General features: G+C 41.0%; 1 protein-coding gene across 2 annotated transcripts in view; it reads right to left on the reverse strand.

Moving 5' to 3' along the window:
- PDE5A (phosphodiesterase 5A) overlaps positions 1–19,497 on the reverse strand; it is a 2,047,822-nt gene that overhangs the window by 694,093 nt on the left and 1,334,232 nt on the right. For both annotated transcript variants that reach the window (XM_044061541.1, XM_044061540.1), the window contains exon 9: positions 16,144–16,228. In XM_044061541.1, coding sequence (XP_043917476.1) covers positions 16,144–16,228 — 85 coding nt within the window. The remainder of the gene's footprint in view (positions 1–16,143; positions 16,229–19,497) is intronic.

Genomic DNA, 19,497 nt, shown 5'->3' on the forward strand with positions numbered 1-19,497 from the left:
AGAGCACCCCAGACTTACTGGGTTTCTCATCCTATCATACAGTCAGACCCCAAAGTGTGTGCAGCAAAGCCAAAGGAGGTAGAGTTTCAATATATATTAAAGAGTCACACACACCTCCAGGCTGGTCAAACAGTATAAAACAGGAGACACTCCAGGTGCAGTTAACCATTGACAAGATCCCTATTCAAGTCATACCTACCTACAGGCCCCCAAATTTGACTCAAGATGCCCACTCCACCTATCTGGACCTCTTTGAATCTATCAAGATTCAACCCTTAACTCTGATCCTGGGTGGCATTAACTATCCAACCATAGACTGGAAAAACTACTCATGCCAGAACACAAATGCTCAGAGATTCCTCGATTTTGTCAATGCAAATGCCTTGGAACAGCTAGTTGATACCCCCACAAGAGGTGATAATATCTTGGGCTTGGTATTAACCAACATGAGTAACCATTGCATCTCCCCTACAGTATCATCCTTCCTAGTAAGATCCGACCACAAAGCAATCACTTTCAAAGTCACCATCTCTCCTGACCCCTCTCTCACTAAGGTCAAACAAAAAAACTTCTCCAAACCTGATTACAACCTCCTGAGGGATGGTATAAAGAGCTTCATAGCCCCCTCCCCCTCTGTGGGAACTGGTACTAATATCCAAATCTACACCAAAGTACTATACAAGCATTTATATAGATGCATGGAATCAGGAATACCCTGCAGGACAAAATCATCCTCCACAAGGAAGAGCAAACCTGTCTGGTGGACATCTGTAATAAATAAACTATATAACAAAAGGAAAAAATAGCTGTCCAGGACTAAGAAGGAGCAGGTGCCCAAGTGGAAGCAATCTCTCCTTAGCCTGAACAAATAAATAAGAGCACTAGTGAAATCCAAATTGGCCACATCTACTAGCGACAATCATAAGGCCTTCTTCACATATGTCTGCAATCTCAAAGGAAGCACCCAGATCTATTCAGAACTGCTGATTAAAGAAACCACATACACAAATGCTGTTGATATAGCCAACCTACTGGCTGACAGATTCAGCAAAAACGTCACCCCTCTGTCCCCCCGATCAGTAAATCCTCCCCTTATCTCTAAGGAACAGGTCATCACTACCCTCTCAAAGCCAAAAAATACAGCCACCATGGGACCCGATAACATCCCAGGCTGCATCCTACATGAACTCAGGCATAATTTTGCAGCACCATTAGGTACCCTATTCAACCAAAGTCTGAGTACCGGCTTTGTCCCAGCTGAGTGGAAGACAGCCACTGTCATCCCTTTACACAAAGGTGGAGCATCCATTGATCCAGAAAATTATAGACCCATCAGCCTAACTAGCCTGATCTGCAAGGCCATGGAATGGATTATCATGGACCTCATTAACAGGGACACTGACAACCTCCAAATACTCAACCACACACAGTTTGGCTTTGTCCAGGGGATGTCATGTCTGTTAAATCTGGTTGACTTTGTTGAGATAGTCACCAAAGCCACGGGATGAGGGGAAGATGGTGCACACCATCTACCTTGACCTGGCCAAAGTATTTTACACTATTCCCCACTCGGGCATAATAGATAAACTCTCTCAACTAGGCATCAATCCATATGTTACCAGATGGGTAGCAAACTGGCTCATTGATAGAACCCACCTAATGAAAATAGGGGAAGCCACCTCAAACAGTAGACCTGTAATGAGCGGCATACCCCAGGTATCAGTCTTGGGGCCTCTGTTATTCAAGATATATGTCACTGAGGTGCAGGCCAAAACAAGTGGGCTATGGCTGACCAAGTTGGCAGATGACTGCAAGCTGGGCGTGATTATCAATTTCCCAAGTGATGTGGATGTCCTCCAAGAGGGTCTCACCCAAACAAATGACTGGTGCCAGAAACATGACCTCAAGCTGAATGCCAAAAAAAATGCATCATCATCCCTTTGGGGAGAGTGATGTTTTCACATATTATCACATTAATAACAACGTCCTAAGCACGCAATCAGTTGTGAGTGATTTGAGCACCCAGATTGACAGCAACCTGACTTTTGACCACCATGTTGCTTCTGTTGTACGGAAAGCTTTCTACATGACCCACCTCATAAGTAAGTGTATCTCATCCAGGGACGAGGAGGTCATAACATTCCTGTACTCTTCCCTTATAAGGACAATTACTGAGTACAACACCCCCTTCTGCATGTACCTCGCAAAGCACATGCAGCAGCTGGAGAGACCACAGAGGTTCCTCACCAGGAGAATCCAGGGTCTCAAACATCTACCCTACACATATAGGCTAAAAGCCCCATCTCTCTACTCAGTTTCATAGAGACTCCTCAGAGGTAACCTCTGTCTGGTCCCCATCTGTGGAATAGACTCCATCTCCACGTCAAGCAGAGTACCTCATAATCCTTTTTTAACTGCAACCAGGATAACAGGATAGTAAACAAAAAATAGACCCCTGGGATTCCACCTGTGTCGCTGCTGGCCAGGGGCTTTGGGTGCTGACTTGTCTAAACATGGGCTAAACTCTTGGCTAGGCTTATAAGGGCCTGAGGGCCAATAGCCTATTAACTTCCTATGATCCTATGATCCTATAAATGGGTTTTGACAAATCTTCACCTAGGATATTTGGGGAAAATCTTTCAAATAGGGGGCATTGTTAGTCTCCCAACAGTACTGGATGATGTGGTTGAGCTACTTGGCAGTCTCTTTTGTCTGTTTCTTAGTAAGAACCTATGAACCTATAGTAAACTGAGAACTTCATCAGCTGACACATTTCTTGTTTCACCACCATAGCTCAGTACAATGGCTGTCATACTGTCACCCACCTAAACATCCACTGGCCAGTCTCCTGATTCTCCCATCTTCATCTCTGGACAAGACTTCAGTATATTTAAAATCCTACACTTGAGGATGTTGCGTCTGTCATCACTGTAATTCACTCTTTTTCCAGGACAGAACCATGAAGTCTGGTTTGGTGGTGCTGATTCACATCTTAGCTACTTCACACCCAGCAATGAACCACTCCAGTGCGTGATGGGCAACAATTATTTACAACTAAGGTATCCTGTGAATTTGATTGGCAAAGTGATGGACAAAGTTAACAGGGGCACAGCTGAAAAGTTTCAGCCATTGGTTACGATCCCAGAAGTGTGCAAAAAGCTATTAAGGGTGATAATCACTCCTCTAGAGCTATGGTTTGTGAATATAAAGTAGGACTGGTGAAGTCAGGGAAGTAATATATAAATATTGGACGTTGGTCGTTCAACTGTTAGGTTTGTGTGCCCAGACTTAGTTTATACATGGGGTAGGAATTTGAAGCAGATATTTGAAAAAGGGACAACAAGGATTAATATTATTTCCTATAAGGGAATGGGAAAATGTGGCAGCTATGCACAGTGTTGGTTTATTTTTGAAGCAGCTGACATAACTGTAGCCTGTTATCCATGCCTACTTTCCCCTAATAGGAGATTTAATTGTAATACTATAGAAGTTATATATTTAGTACAATGTATTTCTTGCCAAGCAGTTTATATTGGAAAAACAGATAATACCCTAAAAATATAATAAATCAGCATGTAGTATTTATTTTGGAGAGGATGCTCCCTTTTAATAGATGAGAAACTGAGCAACTTATTTGGAGGCAAGAGACCTTTACTGACAGTTGTTATTGGAAGACACATAACTACCTGGTTTAAATGATAAAACTTCTATTAGTAGTTTCTTAACATTAAAGTGGGCAAAATTGTAAGTGAACCCTAATTCTGTTTGTTATTTTAATTTATTTTCAGTGTTACTTTAAATGCAAATTTGTAATTCTTTTGATTATTAAAGTATTTTTAAGTATTTATATATATGCACTGGTTTGATTTTTTTATAGTGTGATTAGTCATATTTTAATCTTAGCATTTGGTTGGATTAATTTGATCATATGATATCCTTTTTTACTTATAGGGTCAATGTGATGTTCATTTTACTCTGATGAAGTTCTGTTGCTGACTGTTGGAATGAAATAGATAAAGTTTATAAAAGGTGTGGACAAATTTCTGGTGCTAACACTGTTTGTATGGAGAATTAATAAGATATTAAGATATTATCTACAAACAACAAAAATACCTCACACCACTAAGCTGAAAAGTCTATAGACCTTGGCTGCACATTGATACTCTGTCCATGAAAAGCATGAATGGGAGGGGAGAGAAGACACACCCTTGGAGGAATTATATACCTACCTTAAAGGTATGCAACATAAAACTAAATATGTGAACACAACTATGCTCATCAAATATGGGACTGAATAACATAGAACAGAATAAAACATGTAGATAGGACTGGTAAACTTCCAAATGCCCCCCAGTATCTCTGCAAGGATAAAAAAATGAATAGAATCTGCATTGCTCTGCCCAAATCAGAGGTGCAACTGCTGCATGAGCTCTACCCCTTTGTACCATGGCATGAACTTTCCCTTGGATGCTGAAGAACATCATGCCTCAATGACTGAACTACACCCTTCCATTCTCATTTCTGAAAAAGAAACCACCACTCCAGTCAGTCAGTTCAGAGGTAGTCACCACTAGCCACAGTGTAAGAAAAACATGTGTTCGACCCAAAAATGTCTAGTGCCTTCAGCACTTCTAGCCAGAACATTTCTATTCACAGTCTTGTCATAATGGAACTACATAATTGCAGCAACCGTGCCTATAGTAATGGATCAATTCCTAACAGTTACTTCTCATGTAGAGTCTTCAATGTCCACTGGATTAATCATTTCACCTCCTATTAGTGTTTCCACTCAAAGTCAGCATTTCTCTACATTGCTTAGACCAGCCTGGGCAATATCCTGCCTCCCTTTCCTGATTTGCAGATAGCATGTCCAAATCTCTTTGAGGCCATGTAAAAGTCATCCCCTGTGGCTTCATCAGACTCATTTCACACTTGGGCTTTAATTTCAGCAGCACCTGCAGCAAAAATCTTTTTGTTTTGTCAATATCTATTGGTTGTATCTGCAGTCCCTTTACCAGCATTGCAAGAAAGGCATTTTTTTACCTTTACTAGTGGTGAACATCTGTGGCCCATGATTTACACCAGGACAAGCACTGTTGGCCCTTTTGGCCACAGGTCCTTGTGACCACCTCCACTGCTGATGTCCTGATTAGAGTCCATTCAGTTGACCATGATCTCCATTATCATATGGAAGAAGCTGTTCTGGATGTGTGAGTCAAACTCATCCCACACAGTGATGTCAGCTAGGTATTGCCAGACACACATGCTATGTTTTCTGGTCCTGTCCTGTTCCACGCTTCCCTTTGCCTCAGCAGTCTTTAGAAGTCTGAAAAATGCTGAACAAGAGTTTTATTGGGATGACGAGAGGCCTAGAACCACAAGGGATAGGATGGGTTCTGGTGCCTCTGGACTTTGAACTATATTTTATTGGAATATATCTTATTTATGTACTTATTTGAATTTATTAACCTAGGTTCATATGTTCATAGGTTCATAGGTGTGTACTAGGCTAATGGCCCTGGAGCCTTTACAAGCCTAGCTGATGGAATTGCCCTGGCATTGTGCCACCCGATGTTAGTTCGTAGTGCCTCTATCAAGTAGCACCACTGGAGTGATCCCCGGGGTGAACTTTCTATTACCCATCCACTCATCAAGATTTCTCTTCAAGAGGTGCTTGACATGTACGGGAAGTCTTTTCCAGAGCACGAGCAGTCTCTGGGTGAGGAACCTGTCCCTCCAGCATGTTATGTTGATTGTGGTAATTAGGTTGAGGTGTCTGGAGCGTGTGGTGTGGAGGAACTGGGATTTCTTTAGATGTAGCATTTCTAATAGAGCTGGGTCAACATGGCTTTATAAGTTAAGCAGAGATCACCTCTAAGTAGGCAATATGAGACAAAGAATAGCTGGAGTCTTTTAAGTCTGTCCATGTAAGACACATGTTTAATGCCTATGATCCTCTTCATAAGGTACTTCTGTGGTCTCTCCAGCTGTTGCAGATGTCTAGCGAAGTACTTGCCAAATGGGGCATTATACTATGATAATTGGTCTAATGAGGGAAGAGTACAGAGAGAGAGATGGAGACGATGACCTCTTTCTTCCTGGATGCAAATCCCGTGGTAATGAGATGTGGCACGTAGAAGGACTTTCTGACCACAGTGGCAATGTGGTGGCCGAAGGAGAGGTTGCTGTCAATCTGCATCCCCAGATCTCTTATAACGCCTTCAGTGTTCAGTGGGCTCCCATCGATGTGGTAATTAGTGGGAACCTAGTTTTTACCAAAGGGGATGATGACGCATTTTTGGCGTTAAGCTTAAGGCCATGGGTTCGACACCAGTTATTGGTCTCAGCAAGGCCTTTCTATAGGATGTCTGCATCTCTTGGGGAGTTAATAATGGTTCCCAGCTTGCAGTCATCTGCGAACTTGGTCAGCCAGAGTCCCTTTATGTTGGCCTGGACTTCTGGGAAGTAGATACCGAACAAGAGAGGACCCAAGACCGATCCCTCATGACTGGTCAGCAATCTGACTTGGAGTCCATTAGTTTCACACTGTGTGTTCTATCTGTGAGCCAATTTGCAACCCGCCTAGTGATATAGAGGCTGATGCCTAATTTGGTGAGTTTATCAATAATTCCTGAGTGAGGAATGGTATCAAAGGCCCTTGGCCAGATCGAGGTAGGCTGTATGCACTGCCTTACCTTCGTCCACAGCCCTAGTGACTGACTCAAAGAAGTCAAGCAAATTGAGCAGGCATGCTCTCCCTTTCACAAAGCCAAATTGTGTGGGGTCTAGAATTTGGAGATTTCCTATATCTTTGTTAATCAGGTCCATGATGATGTGCTCCATAGCGTTACATCTCAGACTCATCAGGCTAAAGGGCGATAATTGCCAAGGTCTGTAGTTGCTCCCTCTCCCTCTTTGTGGAGTGGGATGACTGTAGCAGTGTGCCATTCGGTAGGGACAAAGCCTGAGGTGAGGCTGTGACTGAACAGGGCACATAGATGTGGTGCCAGTTTACTTTTTAGTTCATGTTGAACACAGCCAGGGATATTATTGGGTCCCATGGTAGCTGTATTCTTGGCCTTGGACAATGCAGCTTTTACCTGTGCTGCAGCAATGCTGGGGGCCTGGCATTCTTCCGGTATTGTGACTGGTCCTTTGGAGGGTGAGAGGGGTAAAGTTGGCACTGAATCTGTCAGCCAGTATGTTGACAATATCTATTGGCTGAGTATAGGAGGTACCATTGTGCAGTATCTCAGAGCAAATCTGGGTATTGGCATGGAGGTTCTTGATATAGCTATAGAAGGCTTTGTGATTGTTTTTAGTGTCTGCCGCAATTCTGCCTTCATAGCTGGCTTTAGAGGATTTGATGAGGTATCTCAACTTTTGCTGAGATTAATAAGGGAGATTTTCCAGTCTTGGAACTTCACCTTTTTCTGCAACAATTTCTTCCTTCTGCTGTAGGGTTTATTAATGGCAGGGGACCACCAGATTGGCTTCCTTTTTTGGAGGAGAGCATCTTGGTTCTGTTGGGTATGGCTAGTTCCATGCATTTGTGTACATGTTCATACAGTGCATTGGTGTGTGATTTCACAGTCATGCAGCTATTTTCCATTGGCATGGGTGCCATGAATTTAGCCATCTCTGTTTTTAGGACTCCAACGTCAGCTTTGAAGAAGTCTTTTAAGGTGGTTACCTTTGCGAGGGGTGTGGGAAAGATGTGGATTTCCATGGTGATTAGTTTATGGTCGGATCTAACCAAGTATCATGTAGGTAATACTTGTCTACATATCTGTAGGTAATACATTGATCCATTCGGACCAATTTCACTGATTATCTGAGAAAGGTATACAAACATTAACAATCTTCAAAACTCTGCTTTTGCAGGCCATTTTAAGCCTAACCAGTTTACCCTTTGGTGCTTGAATTAACCTATGCCATTTGGTGTTAAATTGGCCTTACTTATTCCATGGTCTATAATTGCATATTACCCCTAGTGAGAATAAGTGGGATCATAACATGGATAATATGAAAGGACCCATGCATGGGGTAAAGCATTTAGGAGCTGCCTCTTTCCATTAGTAGTACTGGCAGCAGTCCTGGAGGAATCTTGAAAATCCTGAGTCAGTCTTGAAAACGTAGGACAGGTCTTTGTTCCATCTGGTTAAAATCATCTGGTTCCAAGTGCAACAGTGGGAGCACTTAAATATAATCATCAGCTAGAAGTAAAATATTTAGTCACAATTGTCTTTTTGCCACCATTTGAAATCTGTAATATCTTCTGTAATACAGCTGGTGCTTTGGAGGGGAAAGTTAGTTTTAGCTAAATCTTTATTCAAGTAATTTGAGAACATGTGCATGAAGTACTGTATAACATAGGAACCGGGAAACTAGGTTGATATGTTTGGGAACAAACTCAAGGCCTATTGGCCATTAAGAATCTTGATACCCTGGATACTATTTTGGAAGTTGCAGGTGCCCATGTACTCACTGAATTATTTCCTGAATTTATGGATAGACAGGCTAAGATTAACTGACAGAAAGAGTTTATTCCATAGGTGTACTGTTTGGGGTATGAAGTTGTCACATTGTGTGGTAGGGATGACATTCATTTTTACTGTAGTGAAATGTCCTCTTGTGTTCAGATCACAGGGGGGAGTATACTAAACAAAGGAAAGGAATTCAAATAATAAGGGGTCAGTCAATACTCTACATGTCAGGCACAGGTCTCCTGTAAGAAACCGATAAGGTAATCAGGAGAGAGAGAGAGAAAGAGAGCTGCTGTAGTCATTGGTTGTTAAGACAAATCCCGATGCCCTTCGGTTTTTTTTTTTCATTTAATCATTACACCTTCTCCAGCCTCTCCAGATAAGATGTGAGTAGTTACAGACCAGGGTACAATATTCTATGACTAGTCTAATAAGAGCTGTATATAAGGGAATGACTGCCTTCCTGCCAGAATTCCCAACCCCACAAAGAAAAGGACAAAAAACTCAGTATGCTTTGTGGTCACACCTGTCAACCTCTTAGCACAAAAAAAATCTAGACAAACCCAAAAATAATGAGGGAACAAAGGCCCAAACAATAGGGACAAATTTTAAATACTGCTTGCACAAAAACAGAAAGTTGCTGGAATAAAAGGTTTACTGTTACTACTCATTTTCTGAAGGATACGAAGTCAGAAACTTAAATGTCTGTAATTGTTTAGTGAATTCAGTCCTCACTAATTTGCCAGAAAACCACAAGTTTTATGAGAAACTGATCAAAAATATGAGGCAAAAATATGGACAGTCTGCAAAATCTGGACAGCTGAGAGCTATGTTGTGGATGAGAAAAACTATGTGGGCATTAAATTAAAGGTCATCATCTACAAGGACTCCAAGGTTTTTACTATTTTTTTAAACTTTTAGTTGTTTCCATCAACAGTATAAAAAAGCTGGCAAAGTTGTTTACCCAAATGCCAGAATGCTGCATATTTTACACTAAAGGCAAGGTCATTCCTACTGCATCATTTGTGTGCAATGTTAAGGGAGGTGGTATCGGCAGAGTTAAGGACAATGCTCCCATGTTTCCAGCCACCTACACATTTGGTGAGCCAGACAATGGGGCTAATTTTGATGTCTGAGAAAAAGATGCTAAAAAGAAGTGGCCTCAAGAAGTCTATTTATGACTTACAATACAAGACCTTCCCCAGACCCAGAAAATGTGAATGCATAGTAAAGACAGATGAAATTGCTCTTTGGTGGTTTCTATTTTGGAATATTGGAACTGCTTAAGGTGATATGCACAGAGCAGGACAATATGGATGCGCTACGTGTGTCTGTGCTAACAAGGGTTCCAATGCCACTACACAAGAAGACATGTAAAATAAAGTGCAGCAGGTACCACAACACTGTGTTAAATCATCATTAGCATAGGTAGTCTATATTTCCTACAGGCTGTAGCTTATCACCTGAAGATTTAGTTGTGAACATGAGTCACACTTTATAACATTGCCTTCACACCATTTGCTGTGCAGGGGGTGGTAGAGTTGCTCTAAATTAAATACTAAATGGTGTATTTGCAATGTACTGAACGTTTTGCCTTCTTAACACTATATACAATCTAAAACTTCTGTCTATGTGCTACATGCGTAATTGTTTCCAGGCATAACATTTTGCTATTTCTTGTTCTCAGATTTTCATAGTCAACATTTGTTCTTTCTTTCTTTTTTAAGTTTCAGGCATACGGAAAATGTACTGAAGTGTCATGATCTTCAGTTTTACTGTGTAAAAAATGTTAGCCTGACATTTCTGTGCACACTGCATGTTGCATACAATGCATGCAAAAAAAATACAAACATCCCAGCTGTTAGATTCATATCAGCATTCCTTTTAGAAGTAAGGCAAGACTGTAGGTAAACAATGATGTCCTTTGTAAATAAACCTCTGATGTTAACACTTATACTACATAGTAAAAGGCCATGGATTAGCTGTCAATAGCATATTATGGTGTGGCAAGCTGGAAAGAAAGACTGCATGCTAATAACAATAATAATGGCAACAATGACAGTAATACTACTAATAATAGCAATAACAATAACAATAATAATAATAATAATAATGATAATAACAATATTAATCCCTTCTCACCTTCAAGTTCAGGCTAAAGTTATTTTTATTAGTTTTGGCTAAATATTTCATTACATTAACTGACAAAATATTTAAACTCTAAACTAAGATGAGGATACTTTTTATGATTTTAAAATATAAAATAATATGAAAAATAAGTTATCTAGACACCTAATAAATAAGTACAGATATTGTGTCAAAAATAATACTTCCTAAAGCTTCAGACACATAAAACACACCGGTTGAAGCTTTAGCTTGAGGAATACCATAAAAAAGTATTTTCTGCAGGAGGGCAACCCTGCATGCATGCCCACACTCATAGTATTACAAAGACATACTTGGAGGTTCTAATAAAAAACTTACCAAAACAACAGAGGCTCCCAAAGCAGACATCCAAAAATCCACCACCTCAAAACAAAACACATGCAACACATACTTCAACAAATCAGTGTGTTAACCAATCACAGCCCTTAAGGCCAAACACCACACCTGATACACTAGTAATAGGTGACTCTATAGTCAGACACACTGATGTCCCGCTGACCAGGCTGAACAAGGAGAGGGTGACTGTGAGCTGTCTATCGGGAGCTAGGATCCGCCACATAACACACGCACTCAAGTCACTCCAAAGCAAGTACAAATATGACTCTGTCATTGTCCATGCTGGCGTGAATGACCTGAGACGTACCTCAATGGACTACATGAAAAGAGACATAGAGGAGCTCTCCGATTATGTAGCCCAGGCTGGTATGACCCTGACCCTGAGCAGCATCTTGCCCTCACCAAGAATGATACCACAATACAAAGACAAGATGATCAGCTTTAATAATTGGCTCAAGTACTGGTGTCATTCTAAGGGGATCCAATGTCTGTCTGCCTGGGATGACATGTTGGACAAGCCACGCTGCACACCTGTCACCACTGGGCTTCCGGATATTGGCTCCCATAGTGCCTTTTTAGGCAAGGCTCAAAAGACAAACCCACCTCCTTAGAAAACAAAAATGGAAAAACTAAGGCTAATGCTGCTCAATGCCAGAAGTCTAAATCTCAAGATGCAGGCACTCAATGCACTCCTCAGCATGGAGAACATCGACGTCTGTGCAGTAACTGAAACCTGGTTCAAGGCTCCTGAGAGCACCCCAGCTCTACCAGGCTATACCTTCCATATTCATCAAGGACACCCACACCTCCAGGTTAGTAGCAACACATGAAGCATCAGAGACCATACAGGTGCAACTAACCATAGGCAAAACTGCTATACAACTGGTAGTATGTTACAGACCGCCCTCCCAATCTCAGGAACCCCACTCAGCCTTCCTGAAGACATTGGAAGATATGAATGTATCACAAAATACCATCATACTGGGAGACTTCAACTACCCAAACATAGATTGGGTACATTACTCTAGCCCTAATACCCTAGCCCAAAGGTTCCTGGAATTCATAAATTCAAATGCACTGGAACAACTAGTCACCTCTCCCACTAGGGGAGATAATATACTAGATCTGATCATCACAAACATGGGGACAAAATGCTCCACACCCGAAGTATACCCTCACTAGTGAGATCTGACCACAAACTAATCACCCTGGATATACATATCCCACCTCCATCCCCAGCACAAAAGACCACAGTGAAAAACTTCTCAAAAGCAGACTTCACTCTTCTTAAGACTGATATGGTATCCTTTAAGCCCACTGTGCCCGTGGATACCACATCCCACAATGCCAAATCCTTCACAAATGCTTTCTATGGACATCTCCAAGAATGCATGGATCATGCAATCCCAAATAAATCTAAGTCCCTCTCCACCAAATGCAAGCGTCCTGTCTGGTGGACCTCAGCCATTAACAAATTGTATAACAAAAGAAGGAAGCTACTGCACGTCAGAGCAAAATGCCATGAAGGGAAGACATCTCTGATCAACATTAGCAGAAAACTACGTTCTCTCATAAAAACATCCAAGGCCAACTTTGAGAGAAAAATCGCTAAGGACATTAAAGATAACCACAAAGCCTTCTTCAGCTATGTTAGAAACCTGGGCGGAAACCCTCAGATATGCTCAGAGTTAGTTCACAACAACAAAAAATACAGTGAACCCACAGATATTGCCAACATTCTGGCTGACAGGTTCAGTGCAAATTTCTCCCCTCCCTCACCCCCAAAAGAAGAAATACTTATCCCAGCTGAATGTAATCTCCCTGTCATCTCAGATGTCCAAGTGAGAACCGCCCTAAACAAAGCTAAAAACACAGCATCAATGGGACCTGACGGTATCCCAGGTTACGTGTTACGTGAACTCCAAGAGGAGCTAACCCCACACATAAAAATGCTATTTAACCTTAGCCTTACTTCAGGATATGTACCTGAACACTGCCGTACAGCAACAGTGGTCCCACTCCACAAAGGGGGTACCTCTACAGACCTTGGGAACTACCGCCCCATAAGCTTAACCAGCCTGGTCTGCAAAGCTATGGAAAGAATCATTATGGAACTCATAAACAGAGACATAGGGGACCTACAGACACTTGACCCCACCCAGTTCAGCTTTGTAAAGGGCAGATCCTGCCTTTTGAACCTGGATGACTTTTTCGAAACAGTCACTAGAGCCATTAATGAGGGCAAAGCAGTCCATACAGCCTACCTCGACTTGGCTAAGGCCTTCGACACAATACCCCACTCAGGCATCATAGATAAGCTCAACCGCTTAAACATAAACCCTTATGTCACTAGATGGGTTGCAAACTGGCTAAAGGACAGAACCCATAAAGTTAAAATCGCTGGAGCAATGTCAGACTCAAAGCCAGTCACAAGTGGTGTCCCACAGGGATCTGTACTGGGACCCCTCTTGTTCGGCATTTATTTTTCGATGTTAAAGCAAACATGGGAGGGTTGTGGCTGACAAAGTTCGCAGATGACTGCAAACTAGGCGCCATAGTCGATACATCAGTGGACACATACATCCTACATAAAGGCCTCACAGAAATGGACAACTGGTGCCGGAGTCACAGCCTTAAACTAAATGCCAAAAAATGGATAGTCATCCCCTTTGGGAAAAACAAAGTACCCACAAATTATCACATAGACAGCAACCCACTGAGTACGGAAAAAGTAATCAGAGACCTAGGGACCCAAGTCGACAGCAACCTCTCATTTGACACCCACGTTGCCAAAGTGGTTAGAAAAACATTCTACCTTGCACACCTCATCATGAAGGGATTCACATCCAGATCCAGGGATGTCATTGTACTCCCTCATCAGACCCATGATTGAGTACAATGCCCCATTTGGTATGTACCTCACCCGGCATTTGCAACAGCTGGAGAGACCACAAAAGTACCTCACGAAGAGGATCAAGGGTCTCCAACATATGTCTTATTCTGCCAGACTAAAAAAACTTCAGCTCTTTTCAGTAGCATACCGCCTGCTCAGAGGTGATCTCTGCCTGACGTACAAGGCCATGTCCAATCAGGATTTGATGGACATGCTCCACCTCAAAAAATCCAAATCCATCAGGACCACGAGAGCTAAAGACTTAAACCTCGGCACAAGTATGAATAGGACATGCTGGAGGGATAGATTCATAACCCAGAGGCTTCCCATGCTTTGGAACAAGATCCCAGTTCATATTAGGCAGAGCCCCTCACTGACTCTCTTCAAGAGAAATCTTGATGAGTGGATGGGAGTCACATCTGTGTCACTGCTAGACAGGGGCACAGTAAACTAATTCTATTATATAAGGGGACCTTCATTGTGTCACTACTAGAAAGAGGCAAATTATTCTAATTTTATTCTGTACATTTTTGTACCATTTCATGGGGTGGCAAAAGCCACATCACTATGGCTAGGCTTACAAATGCCCCAGGGCAGATAGCCTAGTACTATACTATGAAACTATACTATATGCAAACTCCACAGTCACAGAACTATGGAATAAAGCTCAAACAAGGGTAATCACTACCAGTGTGCAAACACAGACTTTACTAGCAGACATTTCCAATGAGAAACTGTGATTAGAGAGCTCAAAACTACAGAGCTATACTCAGCAAGTTAAAAGCCATAGGTCTGGAAGAAGACTTTGTTCATTAGCTCAGTATAAAGAGGGGAAGCTGCAGTCTATGATAAATTCCTGTCTCAGCTTCAAAGGGGGTTACTGTGAGAACCTAGAGTCAGGTGACCAAATGAGGTCATTCTGCAAGCCATCCTGGATATTATATTTTACAGGGAGTAATCTCTGAGTATGGAGTATTCTGTTTTGAGGAACCTGACTAGAAAGACTGCTCATGTATTTCATTGTGCCTTGCTCTATCAAGCAAGTTATTAGCGAACAGTAATTATCATAGATTCAGTCAGGAATATAGTGAAGCTTAGTTTAGATATTGTTTTTCTTTATTTGTCTGTGTCTGTCCATCAACATTCTTTTCAATATTTCCTTTGATCTGAACTCTGTGGTTTACTATGAATATATATTCAGTATGTTCATGGTCTTTTATTATTTATTATTAAAAGTATTTAAAACTTTTATTGTGGCTGGTCCTTGTAGAAAGTATTTAACCTTTGAGAGTGCTTATATTTACTTAGTTACACTGTGTGGGCCACTTCAGAAGGCCTAGCTGTCTTGGTCAACTACTACCATTTGCATTAGTATTAATATTACACTGTATAATTCGACAACCTTTGTTAAGGGCCTTAGAGTAGCCAATTGTGGAGTGTCTGGTGGCAGTGAGAACTACCTTATACTCTGGGCAGAAGAGGACACAGCAGGTAAATATGTGCCAAGCCTTTCCCAGGTGTGTGTGTGTGTGTGTGTGTGTGTGTGTGTGTGTGTGTGTGTGTGTGTGTGAAGAATCAAATCTCACAGTGTGTGTGTGTGTGTGTGTGTGTGTGTGTGTGTGTGTGTGTGTGTGTGTGTGTGTGTGTGTGTGTGTGTGAGCTACTTGGGGAAGGGACATGAAGCACTGGGTTTACAGAGACGGTGCAGGAGGACTTGGCTTAGACACTCAGCTGAGGACCTAACCCTACAGCAATACCAGTGGGGAGTCTTACTGGGGACCTGCAGGGAGACAGATATAGGGAAATCCAGACCCTGGGCTGAACGTGTTCCCTGTGTGCTCTTAAGCGAAATTGTGCTTGATCCATTTGTATTTCAAGTACATGTCCCTCTCCAGTGTCAGTGGTGAGGATTCAGGCTCCTTGATTACTGACCTAGCATGAGGACGTCACATATTGGTTGGCTGTGGTGGGACCATCACTCATCACACACTGGTTGGCAGTGGGGGATCATCAATTGTCACACACTATATTTTTGAGAGAGTTTCACTCTGGCATTTAATTTCTTATTAGTGCTTGACTTGAGCAATGACTAAGAAAAACACAAGCAAAAGAAAATTCCAGTGCAGATTCCAATCTATTACTGCTGAAAAAGAGCTGAAGTCAAATTAAAATATTCTTAGAGTACAATAGCCATAAAGAAGCACATGCAAAGTAAGCACCACACATGCATGGCAGAGCAAGAATAAAAATATATATATATACCTATTACTTTATTCTTCTTTCCATTCTTAATTGGTGTACACAGTATACTTTTAATTCCTTTGTTTACATTTTCTGCATTTTCATTCTAGTAAGTAAAAACGAGAAAAAAATAATGCATTATTCCCACTACAATAAAAAATTCCAATAATAACCTTTATGTCTCAATTACCTCAGATTTGTTTTAAATTAAAACCCGTTTTGATTGTTTTTAGTTATAATGCACCACAGCTATAGCATTACTGTAAGCATTTGTACTTGGTGCAACAGTCAATGAGTGACACCTTCCCATCTGCAAATCATGTACATATTTATAACTGTGTCTTGGTTGCACTGTCATTCTAAGCTCAGAATGGCTTGCATAGCTTTCTGTAACCTTAAACCTTCTGTTCGGAAAACTGAAACATTTGTTTTTCAAATGAAAAAGGAAATTGCTTACCTTAAAAAAGATGATTTTTAAATAACTATATGAAATCTACTTGTTCAAAATCATACCATAAAAAGAGATGTCTCTCTGCAAAATATTTATTTATTTGACATTTGTTGACTGGAATAATCCAACTAGGACAATGTCTATTTTCAGCAGAGACCCAGGGAGAAACACTCCAGATGCATGTCTTTGGAATGTGGGAGGAAACCAGGCACCCGTAGGAAACCCATGTGGACACAGGGAGGACATGCAGACTCCACAAAGAAGGCACCCAGCTGATAGCCAAACTGAAGAACCTATTGCTGTGAGGCGACACTGTTAACTACTGCACCACTGAGCTGCCCATGTTTTGTGTTATATTGCTCAACAGACAGGCTACTACCAAATCACTATATTCTGACTTTTTTAAAGCTCTGCAGAGAGAGTGAGTTCAAATATATAATCTTTAGATAAATTAGGATATCTAAAGTATTATAATGAATTACAAAAGATGATCTCTACACAGAAGAGGCTGGACATTGACCATTTATTAACACTGGTCCTTTTTATGTATGTTATGTTTTCAAAAGAGGTACTAAAGTGACATAATGCACACAGGATAATATGACACACATCTTTATATGTGATAAGGGTAAAAGAAATTGCTTCAAAGAGTCATTGATATTGTTCAGGGCTCTCATTAATCATTTTCTTAGAGGAAACACATTCTTTTTGACTTTGTATGGGCATTATTTCTCAAGGTCATGAACTTCAGCGATGATCTGCCTACAAATATGAGTGCGAGCTACATGTGTACCATAGTTAGAGACAACTATATGATTACGGCAAGCTGAAGAGGGCAGATATCATCCATATGATCACTGAGTAAGTAGGCTACTTTCATGTACCATTTACAGCCATAATGTGACCTTGCTGAAAATATAAGCTGGAAAAATCCAGGAATATTTCTCTTTGTGAAATTTTGCTTGTTAGAATTTTGTTGCTGTGGTTAACTGTGTTTTCTGGAACAGAATCCTGAAAAGGAAGGATTTTTTTAACTAAAGGAGGGTTGAAAATTTTGAGTGACCCATTGAATAAATTTCCATCTCTCAACTAAGTTTTCATCTTTTTACACAGAAGAATTCAAAATCTCAGCTTTAACATCTTCTGGTAGGTTTTGAGAACATAACCAAGAATATCATCTCATAATAAGTTTTACACTCAGAAGTAGGAAGGTTAACAGTTAACTTTCTCATATTCTCAAAAGAAGGCAGTAAAAATGTTAACATGTGAGTCTGGTAATTCAACATTCTAAAAGTTAAGGTAGCAGAAAAAATAAACTTTTTTCCCAAATCTGTCTCATACTAATGAAAAAAGTTTTCCCATCCTTGCCAAAAGGAATGGGGTTAACATTCAAAACACGTTTAGCAGTAGAGAACTAAGATAAAGATATCACTGCAGGAACTGATTTGGGGGTTAGTGAACATGATTTATGTGATTGGGGTACTTTATATAATCTATCAGACATTTTGAGGGCAGAAGCTGACTGTCAGGTGTAATGCAACGTATTAAGAAAACATCCTCAAAGACAGGCAACACAGGAGGAATAGCTGCAGATTGAGGAAATGCCAGTTATAACAAATATGGGAGACAGGGATTTCATTCTCATCCCACTGAAATAAATTTCTCATGTTGTTAATAGTGTCAGAAAAAAAGATAACTCTTCTGGAGGGAATCTGAAGAAACACCTTCCTCAGAATCAGAATCTTTCTCTTGAAGAGAATAAATTGAAGATTCACTTTTCCCCTCCTCTGCCTGATCACCTGACTGGAAATTATCAGATTTTTGAGGAAAACTTTTTCTTTTTCTACTGGAACATAGTGAGGAACCAAGACTTAACACATTAATAACAGAGAGCAATCCCTTACCAAATCCTAGAAAATTGTTCTATCCACAGTTAAAGGAAGAGGAGAAAAACATTTTTTAGGTTTGTTCCTTTTCTTTCTGGGAGACTCCCTATAAAAGGACCAACCTATGACAGAAGCACTAGCCCAGGAATCAGACACTTTACCCCAGCTAAGATGTAAACCTTCATCTGCTCCTTCCCCTGAGTCTGACAACAGTGGCATCCCTACAGCCACAGAGGATATGTCAATTGTTCAGTCCTTAGTAGCTTCCCAAACAGCTTCACCAAAGGAACCAGGAACAAAAGACTGATGGTCAGAGGGACCAGTTTTGCCTATAGCAGAGTCACCCGCAAGTTTCTGAAGCAGTGATGGAGCTGTCCAGACACTGAAAAATTCCCCTAACAGCTTTCTTTTTCTTGTAGAGGGAGACCAACAATTGCTCCGTGTTCAAGCCAGGAAAGAGATGAAACAAGCAGGTAGTGGAGCCTGAGTTAGTAGGAAAATCTTCTGACAGGAAAATGAAGGTTCTGAGGAAAATTTTTTCATGACAGTCCCCATAAGCACCAATTTCTGCCATCTACACATTTACTCTACACAAACAGGTAGTAAATGTCAATAAAGAATAGATTTTTACAGTTTTGTAACACAAGCATTACATAAGTAAACCCCCCTTACCAACATGACAGTCCCACAGAAAAGCATATCCTGATACAAAACATTGAAAATCACAGAGATAAATTATGAAGTCGAAGGTTTTCCCCAGAACAGGACTTATCTGGCCAGCCTTGAAAGGATCACTAGTCAGCTGTCAAATCCACAAAGCAGTTCAGTGACAAGAAAGCTCTAAAGCATTTGGTACCCCAACTGCTTTGTATATGGCTCTGTTCATGCAGATGGCAAGTTGGGCATGTGGAAGGTACCCTGTGCCTTTGAAAGCTTTCTGGTGGTCATAGCTCAGGCAAGGAAATAACCCATTCATCTTAGGCTACTGCAACAGTAAACTAAATGTTGAACACCACTGGAACACAGTGCTGACATCAT

This window comes from Protopterus annectens, chromosome 2.part0, assembly GCF_019279795.1.
Source record: "Protopterus annectens isolate FY-2018-M chromosome 2.part0, PAN1.0, whole genome shotgun sequence".
NCBI lineage: Eukaryota > Metazoa > Chordata > Ceratodontiformes > Protopteridae > Protopterus > Protopterus annectens.